Here is a 16,670-nt window from a genome sequence, read left to right on the forward strand (position 1 = left end):
CTTTCAGGTTCGAGAGGAGAGCCACTTTGAAGCATGGTGACTTACCGGCTCGTCACGCACTCTGCCTGTGCTTCACCAGGAACATATGGAATCGTCGCTGTGTGTACCGGCGTCCAAGCAAGAAAGGAGAAACGCAGTGGATCACTTGCAAATACCCTTCACTGCTTCACCTCGCTATCTCAAGGGCTGTCGTAGTCAGTGGAAAGGCCCTACTGTTTCGATGAACCAATGACAATCTTTTCTGTTGCGTTCCACCGTCGCGCTGTCATTGCGCCATGTCGCCTTCCTATACGCGCAGCATCTGCGGTGTTCGGAACACTGGACCCGCAGTGGGGGCTATTGACGGAGTGGGCGACATCTCAGTGCTTTTCAAGATACCGTACCAGAAAGTGGGTTCCTGTTTTCTTTTTTTTTTGTTCCGGCAACGGCATGACATATTATCGAGTTTAATTGTTGGGGACTACAGCAGAGGCAGATGTATAATGAAAACGGCGCGACGAACGAGGACAAAAGTAGAACGCAAGCGACAGGGCCTGTGTTCTACTTTTGTCCTCGCGCCATTCTCACTAGATCTTCAAGCATGCATAGACCAGCTAGCCAAAGCAAGATTGGTTTGGTTTAGTTTATGGGGTTTAACGTCCCAAAGCGACTAAGGCTATGAGAGACGCCGTAGTGGAGGGCTCCGGAAATTTCGACCACCTGGGGTTCTTAAACGTGCACTGACATCGCACAGTACATGGGCCTCTAGAATTTCTCCTCCAAAGAAACTCAACCGCCGCGGCCGGGATCGAACCCGCGTCTTTTCGGGTCAGCAGCCGAGCACCATAACCACTGAGCCACCGCGGCGGCTAGCCAAAGGTCGGAATAGCTTTCGGAGATGCAGCCTCCCCCTTGAATCCCCGTCTGACACGCACACAAAGTTTAAGCGCATTTACTTCAGAAATAATTCCAGCCTGCTTCGCATGGCGTCCATCATCCCCTCCTTCTTTTTTCTTCAGATATGAATGCCGAGATTCTGACTATGCCTCTGATCAAGTAAAACTCTTGAGTTTTACTTGATCAGAGGCATAGTCAGAATCTCGACATTCATCTGAAGAAAAAAGGAGGAGGGTAAGCCATGCGAAGCAGGCTGGAATTATTTCTAAAGGAAATACGCTTAAACTCTTACGAAATACGTAAAACTCTTGAGTTTTACTTGATCAGAGGCATAGTCAGAATCTCGACATTCATCTGAAGAAAAAAGGAGGAGGGTAAGCCATGCGAAGCAGGCTGGAATTATTTCTGAAGGAAATACGCTTAAACTTTGTGTGCGTGTCAGACGGGGATTCAAGGGGGAGGCTGCATCTCCGAAAGCTATTCCGACCACTACTAGCTCCCATACCTTTCAGCACTTCTGATAAGCCGCGTCTACATGAATGCGACAGACGTGCATCACATTTGCGCACACACCTCGTTGAGGCAATGCAGCACCGTTTACAAGTATCTCATCAAATCTCGGGATACACTGGTGCCACTCATTGTAAAATCTGCGAGCGAGAGCGCAGCGCACGTGAAGGAAGTCAGCCGCTGCTATCTTGTGCGTTGTCTGCTTCTGCTATCAGGCAGAGCCGCAGGACTGCGGCCGGTGCAGATGGCAGGCAGGTGAGCTTTCCCTCAATTCAGCGTGCGACGCGCCAATTTACAAGCAGCGCGCAAGCCAACTTGCCCTTGTAGATTTACCCCTGCTGTGGATTAGTCCGACGCGGTTCTTTATCACCGCTGACATGAGTGTGATACGCCAAAAAGTGCATCCGATGCGCTACTGTGGCATCGCTTTTAGGGCGCGTTCGGAACGTAGGCGTGCTTAGGGCGCAGAGCCGACCGGGGTATTCAACGCGGCAGCGAACGAAGGCGCCGAAACCGAGCTGCCGCAGCCGATTCGGGCTACATGCCCCGAGCTGTTTCCCGTCAAAACCGAACGTCCGCGTGCGTTTTGGGCGCAGTCGAGGGAAAAGGGGCTTTCCCTGTTGAGCTGCTTGCGAGCGTGCTTCATTCATTTCTCCAGAAATAAACTATAGTCTCCTAGGCGATTCATGCGGCAGAGTATGCGTTAGCACTAGTGTTCCCTCCTGACGGTGGCGTGATCCAGTTCATCAATCGTCGTGTGACCCTTGGTGTGACACGCCACACCCCCGTTTCCACGCTGTATCCCCTCGCCACTCTCCCTACCCTTCGACTGAACGCGAGTGGCGACCGCGGTCGACCCTTCTTTCTCAGGCAGCTGTCCGCACTGTGCGGAGAAGTTTTCGGAAATCTACCCCATGGTGTGGGCCTGCCCCTGCAACCCTCCTATCCCCTTCACCCCAACCCCACTAGGGAGGACTGACTGCTCTGACCTACAGGCCCAAAAGACCCAGGTTGAGCGCGCCCGGGCAGCGGCCGACGCCACTGGGGTCCCGTACTAGGGGCCCCACCTAGTGTTTGGAAGGGCCGGCCCCTTGAGTCGGTCCAGTCATACTCCCCTGTACCAATAAAAGTATTTCATCACCATCATCGTTCTCGCCACCCGTCGCCTTCCACCGGAGGGTGATGCACCGAATCGCCTCTCTCCACTTCCCCCGTCTCCTTTCCTCTCTCCACTTTGCCTCATCTCCCCAGAGTCCTCCCACGCCTTACACCAGGGGTCTCAAAAACGCGGCACGTGCTCCGCATGCGGCCCTCAGAGCTGTGGCCTGCCAGCCCTCCAAGTTTCATCAGTTATTCCGAAAGCTCGTGCCAGCTTCACGAGTCAGCTTCACCATGAGACTTGTTTTCCAACTGAAATTGGCCAAAAAGTTACGTCGGCAGACGGTACTCATTCTTTGAGGAAAGGAAAAGAGGCAGGGGCCCCTTATTCAGCGTTACATCAGAAGGACGTCGTCAGCTGCCTTCAAGAACGCAGAAGGAGCGAGGCACCGGAATACCCTCTCTCTCTCTTTCACCCCTGCGCACCCCTAAACCGAACAACGAACCCACTCTCCACGGCACGGGGTCAAAGGCCCGCTTCCTTCCCTTTCCTGCGTAGCCTTCGCGGCAGAGCTACAGAAAGTTGTCCGGAAGCGAACGATTTCCTCACCAGAGTGGAAATCTCTGGTGTGGAAACTGAAAGACAGTGGCGTCCGAACTTTGCCTTTATTCCCGACTGTGAGTCACCACTGTTCGTCTTGTACGAGGTGAAACTATTGAGGTGGTAATAAAAGGAACGGACGATGCACTTCCCAGTAGCCACGGAACAGGTAATTTATTTATTTACATACCCTTAAAGATCTCATTGTCCAACTCCCGGGGCGCTCCAGCAATGTTTTGTTCATTCGGTGAAATCGCGTTGGGAAGACGGGACGGGCAACTACAGGTAATCAATGAAAAATGTGAGGACGCTGAGGGCAAGCAAGGCTATAGAAGTAGGCCGGTAAGGCTGTTTTTTTTTTTTTTGTGGGGATGGGGGGGGGGGGGGGAAATTGGTGTGTGCAGCCCTTGAGCTCTCACCTCCTTGCTGAAATGAGCACACAGGACGCCCATATACCATTTCAGTGCGATAGCACTATTTCACTAGCAATCCTGGAAAAGCCGAGGTTTGTCTGAAGCCTCTCACGTACTTGCAGAAGTAAAATAAATATTGCCATGTCTGGCTTTCAAAACTGCTGCGGCGCGAATAGATCAGCTTCGATGGCCACTGCACGACAGCACTATGCTTTCACCGCAGCCGATCACGCCTCGTGTTAAACTGCCACACACTCGCGCTGTGCATTGCACATCGTCGTCTTCATACACTTCCATCTGTGCGCAAAAGTCAAGGAATGAAACGTTTGATTTATGGGGGTTTAACGTCCCAAAGAGACTCAGGCTATTAGGGACGTCGCAGTGAAGGACTACGGAAGTCGCATAGCACACTGGCCTCTAGAATTTCGCCTCCATCGAAATTCCACCGCCGCGGCCGAGATCGAAGCCGCGTCTATCGGGTGAGCAGCCGAGTGCCATAACCACTGAGCCACTGCGGCGGCCGAAAGAAATGGAAACGCAAATAACTGGCTTCCTGCGTCAGAGCACCTCAATCGCGCTTTGAGCTACGTGGCGGTGGTGACAAAGAGATGTGCGCTGCTTGCGTTGACGGCGTTTTGGCAGAAACGCGGCACTGGAGCAAAAGGTCGCCGGCGTTCGCTGGATTCATTGGTGCTAGCGTTGACAATGTTGCAGACTGTTGATTTTGAGGAAAGGCGCATAACTGGCTCCCTGGGTCAGTGGACACTGTAGTCGTGCTTTCAGGTATGTGGCGATGATGTACACATGAAAAAAATCTGCTTTTGCACAATATTTTGTGCTTAGTAATGCTACACTGCCAGAAATTTTTTCCCACCCTTTACGACATTATTCAAGAAGATATATATTAGTACATGCTTCACCATACCAAACGCCAGTCGCTGATAGCCTGCTGTAGCTTGTTTGACTTCTGCCATATCTATTTCGATATTTTATACAGCCCTTGTGGCAGTAAGAACATAGGCTCTTTGCAGTGAAAGTTCAGTGTTGAAATGTCGCTTTCGAAAGATGCAACGAAATGAAAAGTTGAAGATTAAAAGCAGCATTTCCAACCTCGATGAGAACAGTCGTATTTCATTGAGTCGAGGGACAAGGTGATGCATTTAATCTGCCGCCAGAATGTGTCTATGCAGGAGTACAACGTGCGCGCCACTTCATGTCCTGTTACATGACAAGTACGGTTCATTAACTGGACAGGAGCGCAACGATAAATCGGATCAACAGAAGACGTCACTCGGAAAACAGTAAGATTTTTTACAAAAGCCTGCCAAAACAGCGGAAGAAACAGTGAGAGCAAGCTTCGTTATTTCCCATCCAAGTGGAAAATCTGCAAAATCTATCACCAACGGGTTACCTGCGAAAAACTGCTCGATTGAAGCCGCAGGCGCTACCTGTCCCAGCATGAAAAAGAAATTCCTTTCACCCAATACGATTGCAGAGAGGTTTACTGATATAGGCCACAACACTGAAGGTGCCTTAATGATCCGATCTCAGGACTTCGAAGCCTTTTTTCTCACCACAGACAAAAGCACTGACATTGCAGATGACGCCCAGTGTGCCATCTTCATTAGGGCCATAGACAAAAATCTCAATGTGACAAAAAAACTGAACTACTGAATATTGTTCTGATGAAAGGCACCACTAGAGGAGCAGACATCATTTTGCTGCTTGAAGAAGTTGTTGAATTCACCGGCTTGCAGTGAGAGTGGATGGTGTGTGCGGCAGCCAACGGCGCTCAATCAGTGGTCGGAAGGAGAAGCGGTCTTATAGGACGTTTACGAATGAAGAATGAAGGGCTCGGAGTCAGTGGACAGTTCGTGGCGGTGCACTGCATCTTACTCCAGGAAGCACAATGCAGCAAGACACTGTGAGTGAAATCTGTCATGGACATTATGTACGGCGAACTTCATTCGTTCAAAAGTGCTCTACCACTGTCAATTCACCCTCTACTGAAAAGATTTACTGACCTCAGAGAGGAAATCGACAGCTTCGTGAAGGAGAAGAATAAGCCAACTGCTGAGCTTTCAAAGAGAAGTGGCTTCATTACCTTGCTTTTATCACAGACATAGATGACCACCTGAACATTCTGAACGTAAAACTTTGTGCATCCCTGCAAATTTGCAGATTTTGCATCCCTTATCGCTGCTAAGTGTTGTCAAACCTCGAGCTAGCGGCATGCTGAGAACTAAAGGGTAATACGGGATACGAAAAACTGTGCAAGTGCGCTTTCCCACATAACAATGTTGCCCAAGACAAGATAGCCGACAATGCGTTTCCAGCTGAAACAAAGCAAGGATGACTAGTTGTTTGAATCTTCCAAAATACGTTCCACATATTCTATCCACATCCTTTGTGCCTCTCCTGTAGCCCTCACAGTTTTTTTATACAGAAGTCGGCCATCTTATCTTTGGAAATAGTTATGTGGGAAAGAGCACTTGCTGAATTTTGAATACCCCCTATTACTGCGATTAAAAATAAAACCTCTTCCTGACACGGCCAATTATTTTCTTAGTTTATTTTAACACACTACAAGATTGATGCTCTTCAATCTCCCTCCCCCCTTCCCTTTCCTCCCCCCCCCCCCCCCCTAAAAAAACCCACCATTTTCGTTAACCACCTCCTCACTTTTTGTTATTTTTTGGCTTCTGACCCACGAGAGGCGTTTTTTCAGTGTGGCCTGCATAGTGATATGAGTTTGAGACCCCTGCCGTACACTTTTTCTGCTAATGGCACTGTAGAGGACGTGAGGCGGAGGAGTCACCGGCGCCGTGGTATGCAGGTCACTCGATGCTGCTTGCCAGTCACATGAAATGCCTCGCACCTCCTAGTTGCGGCATTCCACATCGCAACTCCGAACACTATTGTTTTGCGCACCATTTGAAAGAAACACGTTCAAAAAATTTGGTGCCTTCTTCAAAGGGTCCCTGAAAAGCAGTTTAGAAAGTGGCTGCCAAACGCGTGCGGCATGCATTATGTAGAGTAGATGCCACTGAGTATGCATGCTGTGTACAGGTCCCGTGAAGTGGGCCGATAATTTACAAATAATTTCTAAGCTTTCGCGCCTTGAGGTGGCCTGCGGTGTTGGGTTTTTGTGTGGGACCTCGCGCAATGAGTCACGCAGCAAAAACCGCAGCGAAGAAGGCAAGGTGCATGGCCAGCAGGAGACTGTGGCGTGTCCCCCTTCCCATGCTCTCCCTGTATTGTCTAGCTGAGGTGGGAGAGCAAGTGGCAAAAAAAAAAAAAGGAAAGGTTGGTTGGTGTGTTGGGTTTTATGGCACATAAGAAGCTGAGGCTATCATGTGCCAAACACAGGGTTGGAAAGACCTCACTGTTGTACGTGCTAGCAGACAACTAATGGTGTCTTCAGACCGTTTTTATCCTCTGACCGAGAGCGTGAACAGTAGCTAGCTATGAATCCGAGTCAAAGGAGGCACTGGACAGCCGAATATGAAGGCGCTCTCACAGCGGTCGGGACTCTGGAGGCCTTTTGGCTGGCACCTACTGCTAGCAACGTTCGGCGCACTTTATTCACTGCACATCATAACCATTCATCAATACACATCCATATTCCATCCTCACAACACTCACTCACAGCAAGGTGTTTGGTCGGCACTGCAACGTGCATGGCTTTAAAGCTTCATCAGTGTGGATACCACGAAAAACGTTGGCTAGCTGACACTGCCATAACCAACCATGAAAACACAGCACTTTTGCTGTGCATACGCATTTTTTGTGCTGATAAACACCTGCATTGCATGTGCGCAGCAAAAACGGAGCCGCAAAGATGTATTGTCCAAAATGCAGGTGCAAATACACCGCACAAGGCGCCTTGTGCTAAGCCTTTTGGTGCAGTCATCAACATTACCACATTGATCGCTGCTGCCATGCACCGCGAAGCGTTCCAAGACTCAACATGCTGATGAACTTCATTGGACTGAAGCTAGCGCGTAACTTCAGCAGAACACCAAAACACTCTCACATTGTCACTTCGCCGTCCACAACCGGGCGACCGCGCCGTTGTGCACTGCCGGTGTGCCGGCGACATGCTCATTCGTGAGAAGTACCCTTGTGACCTAGAGCGCCCGCTCGCTTTTTTCTCTTTCGAAGCGTGTGAGAGTGCTCCAAGAGAGAACTAACCGCATACAAAAAGAGTATCTGCTACCGACCAGCCGAATGGGAGGACTCTTATCAGAGCACTCCAAAGCACCCAGTCGAAGACACCAGAAGTAAACAACCAAGCCGGGTTGACTGGGTCATGCTTTCATAGGCAGAGTGTGGGGCCGGCCTGTCATACGAGTTCTCATTGCACATAGCATAAATCTGGTAGTCAAGTTTGAGGCTAGCTTGCGACAAGTAATCAAACCGAATGTCCGAGTGCTTCACTCGGACCTTTGTGGATTCAGCGTTTGTGGAATCAGCGTCCGGAGGTGCATCTTCACTTCATTTCTCAGTGTGCAACCTGCGTCAAAGTCAAACACTCATGATGACAAACTAATGCTTTCGCCTTCACAGTACGTAAGCAGTATTAAGTGCCCCCTGAATTTTTTAAACGTGATATCTCGTACTACGTATGCTAGATTAAAAATTTTTGTGCAAAGGTGATAGACAATGCAACATACCTGCCAGAATTCTGGCTTTTTTTTACCCTCGCTGGACACTGTTTCAGTGCTCCTTTGAGGTAACGTCAGCATAATGTGTACATGGTTCTAACGAGATAGCACAATGTATAAGGGGTCTTTTCAGAAGCGGTATGCCACGTTTTCTCTAACAACATATGTACATGAAATCAAACATGTACTTTATTACTTCCTAGAGCTACGAGGCCATAACAAGTTACCGTATCTTCTTTAACAAATTTTTGAGGGGATACTTCTTCAAAAGTGTGTTAGCTTGTTGGGAAGTCAGCTGTGATGCTTTTAAGCCTGGAGTCAGGATTCCCAAGGAGCCAGTAGTCTTGTACTCTGCATTCTTTTCCTGCAACATTAAAAGATGCACATGGTTACACTAGGTACAATGCAGAAAAGTCTGAGGAGCTTTTTTTAGACACCGAATTAAAGTTCAGCTATAATTGTAAGTTCAGCCACAGATCGTTGCTTTCAAAAAGTATCAAAATTAAATGGGCCATATAACTATAGTCGGATACAACTTAAGTCTGCAGTGAAGCTCCGCCCACAATCAGCCTCCACGCGCAGAATTCCTCCACGATGAAAAAACAGTGCACTGCTTAAGAGTTTCTTGTTACGTAAACAAGAAGCTTAGCACAAGAAAAAAGTTATGAGCACTAGAATTTTGTTACGTGCTGTGTTTGATATAGTCAAACATTAAAAAACTGGTTTCGTTTACTTTTTCGATTGGCCAGCGGAGTAATACAGGACGCCGCGGACCACGGCCCAGTGTTAGCAACTGCTGTTTTTTTAAGTTGTATCCTACTTATAGCATTTGAAAGCATACCATGTAACAGCTTCAAATGTGATGCTGCGGATAAAAACTTTCTGCATTTTTCTTGGTTTCTGTCAAGGTGGATTTGGCTCTTTTAAAAAAAAATCCTCATATATGGCTCCTCACATGCTCCATAGCAGCAATACACTGCTTTACACCACTAGGCTAGCCATATTTCTGAAGGCCAGACCAGCTGCAAATGGGTTGAATGCTGGACGAATACAAGTACTGATGCAAATATGTAACAAGCAAAATGAGAAACTCACAACGCCCATGAACTGTGTGATGTCAGAGTATGTTGAAAAACCCCAGGTGGTAGAAATTTCTGGAGCAGTTCATTATGGCGTTCCTCATGGCCCGAGTCGCTTTAGGATGTTAAACCCCCCCGAACCAAACCTAAACAATGAGCAATAGCAGGCAGCTTTCTGATGCTTCATGTGCTCCATTTGCACAGCCGCAGCTGATGACTTGTTTTTTAGATTCACGGGGGTTTAACGTCCCAAAGCGGCTTAGGTTATGACGGACGCCGTCATAAATTTCGATCACCTGGTGTTCTATTTGCAAACCCTCTGCCTCTGCTCTCATTATGGCATCCCATACTTGGTCCTGCCGTTGACTTTAAGCCAGCTGGATACCAGATCATTCTTGCAGGCTAGGACAATGAACTATAGTCCCAATATTTCATGGCACACTCAGAACTTTGGTTTCTGCTGCGGTACCTGAAGTCCACTAGCTTTGGAGATCATTTATTAGCAATTTTCATGACCTAGAGGGGGCGCCTCAAGTGATCCAACACGGTGGTGCTATGTAGGACTCCTTCCGGGGTTAGCCTAGGTAGAACCGTGCTTACTTTGAAATCTCATGATAAACTTGCCTTTGTTTGTGGATGGTTGAAACCTCATGTGAGCCAAACTGTCTCTTTTCTTAAGGGTGCAAAGAAATAAACGCAAGACACGGAAAAAACTGCAATCTGGCATTTAAAAACAGCTGGTGCTAAAAAATTTGATTAACCCCGCGCTACTTCAATTGTGAGTTTAGATCTATAATCACGTTTACAGGTGGAAAGTGAGAACGATGAGGCCGCCCTTTTTGGATGGCTGTTATCTAGTGAAATTAACCAGGCCTTGAGCTCTGGTTTGGTTTAAGGGGTTTAATGTCCGAAAGCGACTCACGCTATGAGAGACGCTTTAGTGAAGGGCTCCAGAAATTTCGACCACCTGGGGTTCGTCAAAGTGCACTGACAGCGCACAGTACACGGGCCTCTAGAATTTCACCCCCATCAAAATTCGACCGCCTCGGCCGGGTTCAAAGGCTAGTTTTCATACACTGCACTATCACTATATAAGATGCAACTTATAACTGTTGCTGCTTATCAAATGATAAGGGAAAGCAAAAGATGTTGACAACAAACTTCCCAAACAGTAACCTTGCTCCCTGAAAATTTTGCATTGTTCCCTATTGATATTGAGGGAGGAGCATAAAAGGAAGTAAGGTGGGGTGCGCACCTAAGCAAACACAGCAGTTTGCAAGAAAAAAAATGCAGGCTTGCATAGTTTTTCAAAGAACATTACTTGCAAGTGCCTTCTTCCATCCATTTCTATGACCTTCGAGATCATTCTTAGCAATGCACAAATATGGTAAAGACCCTGCTGCAGAGAGACATCCAGTGAAAGCTTTCAAAGAACACTAATAAACTCCATCCAATTTTTGTTCTTACTAAAAATTGATTATTTGGCCCTTTCTGACTGTGCTGATTGTCTTGCAGAGAAAGATGCATTCCTTGCTGGGTAAACTGGATTTAGAAATGGAATATTTATTAATGCGAAAGAATTTCTAGGCTATCTAGGTTATGTCGGCGGGGTTGTGTCACCAAAACGTGTCCGCAGCAGTTGTGACGTTCTCAGAAGAGGTAGCATCAGACGAATGGTTGTGATCGAAAGAGGATGATGCGAGGATGCTGCGCAAAAAAAGCTATGTCGATAGGATGACAAGTTAATTAATTAGAGCCAAAAATGTAAAAAAAAAAAAGTCGAAATAGCGCTGACGTCGATATAGTGAGTGGACGGGAAAACAGCCATGGACAGCAAAAAAGTGCGAAAATAGGCAAAGGAGTGAAAACGAAGTTTGAAATGAATTGAGATGTATTTGATCGAACAAAAAAGTTTCATTGACAGAGAGTAATTAATTATCAAAAACCATTGGATGGTTGAATAGGCTGGACGGTGATATAGTAAGAGGACGGGAAAGCAACCACGGCGCCAAATTTGAAATGGCTCCAAAATGGTTGATTGAGATAAAAGAAGGTATAATCAGAGAAAATAAATTGATCTTTAATTAAAGCGTAAGGTAATTACACTAATTCAGTAGTTAAATTAACAAACAAAACGAAAATGATAAAGAGAGGCAAAGAGAGGTGACGAGTGCTGGGGAGGCATCAATGCTTTCGTATTCTCCCAATGTGGGTTGCCGCAGTGATCTCTAATTTTTTTTCCCATCGCTTTATTCAAACTCAAGATGGCAAGACTGAAAAGGAGTAATGATCACTATTTACTAGTGAATGGTGTTGTAGCCTAGCCTAAAGGATGGTTTGGTTTGGTTTATGGGGTTTTACATCCCAAAGCGACTAAGGCTATCAGAGACGCCGTAGTGGAGGGCACCGGAAATTTTGACCACCTGGGGTTCTTTAACGTGCACTGACATCGCACAGTACACGGGCCTCTAGAATTTCTCCTCCAAAGAAATTCAACCGCCGCGGCCGGGATCGAACCCGCATCTTTCAACCTAGCCTAAAGGACCCGTGGCAGAAAATTGCCTTGCTGTTAATGTAGTCAGCTTGTGAAAATGGCATGCGGTGGTGGTACTTGTATTTCATTTTTTTTGCTGTTATCTACCGTATCAAAAATATGGTTTCGGTGAAATTAGTGTCTCTGTCACTAAAATGGTCATACATTGATACATGCCAACATCAATTTTTTCTTCAGTGTCCTTTTAATCTTATTTATACAGATTGAAACTAGCCTTTCTGCACGGACTGGTATACTATGTGGGGTTTCAAATCCTGAAGCTGCACGAAGACTACAAGGGACAGTGCAGTGGCTGGTTCTGCATCAGACCACTTGGGGCTCATTAAAATGCACTGATGCAACACAGCACATGGGTGTTTTTTCATTTTGCCACCACCGTAGTAGGGAATAGATTCTGTGACTTTGGGCTCAGCAGCCGAATATTATGGTATGCCCGGTAGCAACATCCTAAAGCTGCACGTGGGCCATGACAGACGCCATAGTGGAGGTCCTAGAATGATTTCAACCAGCTTGGGTTTTTCAATCAGCAGTGCAGTGGGTACCTTTCAACATGTATTGAGACATCTGCACACAATACCTATGTTTATTCTTTCTATCACATCAGCATGTGATCACTGCAACACTGACATTCGTTTCCTTAACTTGTGGTCCCAACCTCAGCACCATAACAACAACACTCAAATTCTGCAGAGGTTATAGCACAGAGCTCAGTTATGTAAAGATCTGCTTTGAAGCTGAAGGATATTGCTTCATAAAAATGCACATATCAGCTCATTCAATGCTAACCATGCATCTTGTGACACACAGTTATGTGCATACTTCTTGATCTCAAACGAAGTATGAAATGCGCAGATGTGTAGTTCTCAAGCAATAAAATTCTTCATAACAAAACAGAGTGAAAAAATAGAGACAAGAGACAAAGGAAAGCCACTACCATCACTATCCTTTCATTTTGTGCCCTCAACTTTTTTTGCACTGTTGTGTAATGGAACCAAACCCTGCCACATTGGATGTAACAAGGTACATGTCCTGCGTCCTTGGTCTCATTGAGCCTGCATCCTTGGTTCCAGAAGCAAAACTTGTCTGCAATCTGAATGATGGCATAAATAAGTTGTATTGTGAAGTGCTGTTTCCTGAAAACCCACCTGTTCCCTGACACTATGTAATGTGGTCACAGTGCGAAAACGAAGTCACACTGGACACACCTGTTTGTCCTGTCTCTCTTTCGTGATGTCGTTTTTGTGCTGTGACCATGTTACCTTGAACAACCAAATCGCCGTACTTCCAATCCTTGACACTATTTGCAATTACCTTGGCAAATGCCTTGTGCAGAAGACAATAAATGAATTGGTCTATAGACAACTTTCATCTTTAATATATCCTTTCACATGTATTAATACAATGATAGTGTTCTTCCATGTCTTTGGTACCTTTGGATCCAAAAGGCACTGCTTCATAATGTAACTAGTTTCTTTACACAAGATCCAGCTAAGCTGGAAACGAATAAGGTACAAGCATTTCAAATAGTGTACATTTATTGACACAAACATCCACTCACCAAGAATTTGTCGAAGCAGCCTTGAAATGCTTTGACTTCTTTTGAGCAGTTATTGGAATCATAATTTTTCTCGGCCAAACAGGAGAATAAGGTCATCATCTCTGACAGACAGGAAACATCTGTTATTGATGAGAAATTTACACGTGAACGTCAGCATTTTACAAAGCACTAACATCCATCAACTCCATTTGACGAGGTAGCCACACTGCAAACCACACAGTTTCAGTAATCAGCCCACTCCCTTGGGACTCCTTTTGGGTACAGTGCTTGGCAAAGCTCATTGCTAGTACAGTGACTGCTACAGATAAGTATGAAAAGATGCATATGCATGTGTGTGTGATTACCATGATACAGAAGATACAAAATAACTGGAAGCATAAGAACACTGTGCGTGTCCTCTTACCACAGAAACACTTTACGTTGCTTAGAGGGGCAAAAACTCGCTAGCGCTAGTAGATCACATGAAGTGCAACACACCTTCTTGTAGTGTGGTTATAAAATACACTACTTAAGCACTTGCAGCAGGAAAATGTAATAATTTCACATACCTTTTTGTTTACCTGTCTTTCCGGAGACTTTGTCTTTCAGTTGCATGGGCAACAACTGCCGAAACGGGATGGGTGGCTCGGCAGGCCGCCGGCCGTTGCCATGTAATAACTCTGTGGTTCGCATCCTGTTGGCCCGGGTTTTCTTATGGGAACAAGTTGTAATGATGAAAACAGGCAACAAGCGACGGAAGAAACAACATTCACTCACAGAAAGCTCACTCTCACGCAACCCACATGCCGCACGCGCCGCCGGCTCACCAACCAGAGTTTACGCAGTTTACGTTCAATGTTGCTAGACAAAAACAAGCCGCTCCGAAATTAAATCAATTTCTCGAGTGAGATGCTAAAAGAGCGTAAACTGAAGAATATGGTGTTAAATAAGGCAGACTAAATATAATTTAAAAAACGTATAAAAACATACTCAAACCACAAAAATGGAAATTTCTTGAGGTGCACTGGTTTTTATAGGTTTGTCGTGACCCACTTCCTCGGTCGCCCGGATAGCTCAGTCGGTAGAGCGTTAGGCTTTTAACCTAACGGTCCGGGGTTCGAGCCCCCGTTCGGGCGGGTTTGGTTTTGTTTTTAAACAGTTTAAGACCTATACCTAAGGTGACACGGACGCAAACCTGTTCTGCGTCTCGCGACATGCTTGAAGTGCAGTATTCTAGGCACTGTACAAGTGGAGCGGGCCCTACATTCGCGTTGCCTGGGTTCGCACTCGTGGCTTCAAATTTCGCAGCACGTGTTAGGTGGAGTAAAGGAAGCTCGTTTTGAGAGTTCGTGAGGGTATGCCTGGGGAGTAGTTTTATCGTCTCCGTGATTTTAAGTTCGTTACTTTAATGCGAAGTCATTAGATGTCCCATTAGAAAAAAAAAAAAAAAACCCGTTCGGCGCCGTCTATGGCACGAAATTCGGTTGGTGAGCACACCGGTGAACGATGTCGCTACACAAATAAGCGAACATGTGTAGTCATGAACGATGAAGCGTAACGCACTATGATCTAAGAAAGTCATGACACAGTTTTAACTCATGACTCATAGTCATTTTGCAGAGTGAACGTGTGTAGAGTTTGCGCGAAATATGCATAGTCATGCCTCGTAGTCATAGTCATGACTTATAGCCATTCTGCAACGTAGCATGACTGCACTTTAATGTTTTCGCATTCTCACACGTAAGCAGGCTTCTCAATGGCCCGTATGTCCCCAGGTACACAAACCGCAAAATATGCCATAGATTCGACAATGCGGATTTGTTGTATGGGGGTATAGTTTTTGTTACGCTTCCTACATAGTGTGGAGCATACAGAAAGACATTAATTCTATCTCATTAATACGGTATGCGGTTTTCAAATATGGCGTTTGTTTTCGATTTCATTGCAAGTGGCTCGCTACTGCTTGTTTGGTAGAAAATACGACAGAAAGGAGACTTCGTACGGAAATTGTTACTTCGGTTAAGCTTTTGTGAGCATATCTTGAGAAATATTTTGTGCTGCCTCTGGTAGCTTACCTTGACGCGTGTACGCCGCATTGTAGCTCACCAGCCGCGGTGGAATATTGATAATTTCAGTCCGCTGCTGAGCATGAAATCGCGGATTCAGTGCTCGACTGCAGAGGCTCCATTTTGGTGCAAATAAAATACAAAAACGTTCTTGTGCGGAGGTTTAAGTGCTCGTGAACCCCTTAAGGCGTTTTTCACACGATTGTGTACATTGAAAACTCCCAGCTTTTTCTCAGAATGAGTTATACCTAGGTACTGATTTATTTGCTCCAGGTGAATTTAGCATCCTTCATATTGCGCATAGGGTGCTTTCTTGTGCGAAGTAGAGAAAGCAGGAAATATTTCTCACAACAGTGCGCGTACCCCAGCAAACCGCAAACCTGCATGCCAGCGACGTCCCGACTGAGTCTAAACGATTACATCCATACGCATCATTTCTTAGCCGTCTAGTTCACCAGCCTTTTTTGAGAAAAGAACTAAAAACGTACTCTTGACGTTTTAAAATACGCATAGATATTATTCAGTGACACCTAAGGATCGAGAGAGAGACCTCCCACACCTACTCATTTTTTGTCGATCATATTTTCAGGGCACGTGGCAATCCTGGGGAATGGCTTTTAATCTATATTGGTTCGACCCCGCTGACGTATGTCTGCATTTTTTTTCAAGCACTTGCACTCATTTATTCCAGTTGGCTGTTAGAAAAAGCTGAAATTCCTTCAGTTGGACCCAAGCTAGGTACATTTTGCGCAACTATCAATCTAGGGTACCTCGCATGGATGTAAAGATTGGTGGTAAATATTTAAATTGGAGGGCACCGCACATAAACTGACAGCTGCTACCTGAGCTTATTGTTGGCTTTTGGCGCTAACTGCGGTTTACAACTAACAGAGCATTGTAGATAAACCTACTCTATAGCACACAGAATGAATGACTAGCCACAACATTAATTTAGTTAACTTTGCTAATCAGCAGTCTACCACTAGCCCTCATGAGGACACCCTTAATAGGGGGTATAAAGCATATGTGAAGGTGACCTGTTCAAATCAAGGTGAGTGAACTAATGTGTAAAGTGCTGGTGCTATGTAGTATTGCAGTGCACTTAAGAAATGTCATGCTGTAAAATGGCATGATGGTGTGCTACGGAGGATTCTCTGTTAAAGCAGCAATTCAAATTACCCGAAACTATAACCAAAGTATTCGTGCATGAAAATTTATCTTCAGGTCTGTGCGGTTTTCACACCTCCAGTGTGATAAATACCAAACTGA

General features: G+C 45.9%; 1 protein-coding gene and 1 non-coding gene across 3 annotated transcripts; one reads left to right on the forward strand and one right to left on the reverse strand.

Annotated features, from left to right (window-relative positions):
- Positions 1-7,980: 7,980 nt before the first annotated feature.
- Positions 7,981-14,198, reverse strand: LOC149352469 (uncharacterized). 2 transcript variants are annotated; one of them, XM_089581647.1, is made up of 4 exons: positions 13,905-14,198; positions 13,357-13,475; positions 8,393-8,529; positions 7,981-8,014 (listed from the first exon to the last, which is right to left on the reverse strand). In XM_089581647.1, exons 1-4 carry the CDS (start codon positions 14,026-14,028, stop codon positions 7,996-7,998), a joined length of 399 nt encoding a protein of 132 aa, XP_089437773.1. In that variant the 5' UTR covers positions 14,029-14,198; the 3' UTR covers positions 7,981-7,995. The 2 variants fall into 2 exon arrangements, with proteins under 2 accessions (XP_089437773.1, XP_089437774.1); XM_089581648.1 differs by lacking the exon at positions 7,981-8,014 and having other exon boundaries at positions 8,333-8,529; positions 13,905-14,197.
- A 200-nt stretch (positions 14,199-14,398) lies between these two features.
- On the forward strand, positions 14,399-14,471 carry TRNAK-UUU (transfer RNA lysine (anticodon UUU)). Its single transcript has one exon. It is a non-coding gene; the product is annotated as a tRNA-Lys (tRNA).
- The last annotated feature ends 2,199 nt before the right edge of the window (positions 14,472-16,670 follow it).

The sequence above is a fragment of the Amblyomma mixtum genome, chromosome 3 (assembly GCF_055824585.1).
Source record: "Amblyomma mixtum isolate Tamu chromosome 3, ASM5582458v1, whole genome shotgun sequence".
NCBI classification, from domain to species: Eukaryota; Metazoa; Arthropoda; class Arachnida; order Ixodida; family Ixodidae; genus Amblyomma; species Amblyomma mixtum.

What these genes read in the sequence shown, in the direction of transcription:
- LOC149352469 (XM_089581647.1), bottom strand. Translation starts at nt 14,028, where the DNA reads ATGCGAACCACAGAGTTATTACATGGCAACGGCCGGCGGCCTGCCGAG. An exon ending in AAAGACAGGTAAACAAAAAG is followed by an intron (nt 13,476 to 13,904) that starts GTATGTGAAATT and finishes CATCAATAACAG; the next exon opens with ATGTTTCCTGTCTGTCAGAG. An exon ending in GCTGCTTCGACAAATTCTTG is followed by an intron (nt 8,530 to 13,356) that starts GTGAGTGGATGT and finishes TTAATGTTGCAG; the next exon opens with GAAAAGAATGCAGAGTACAA.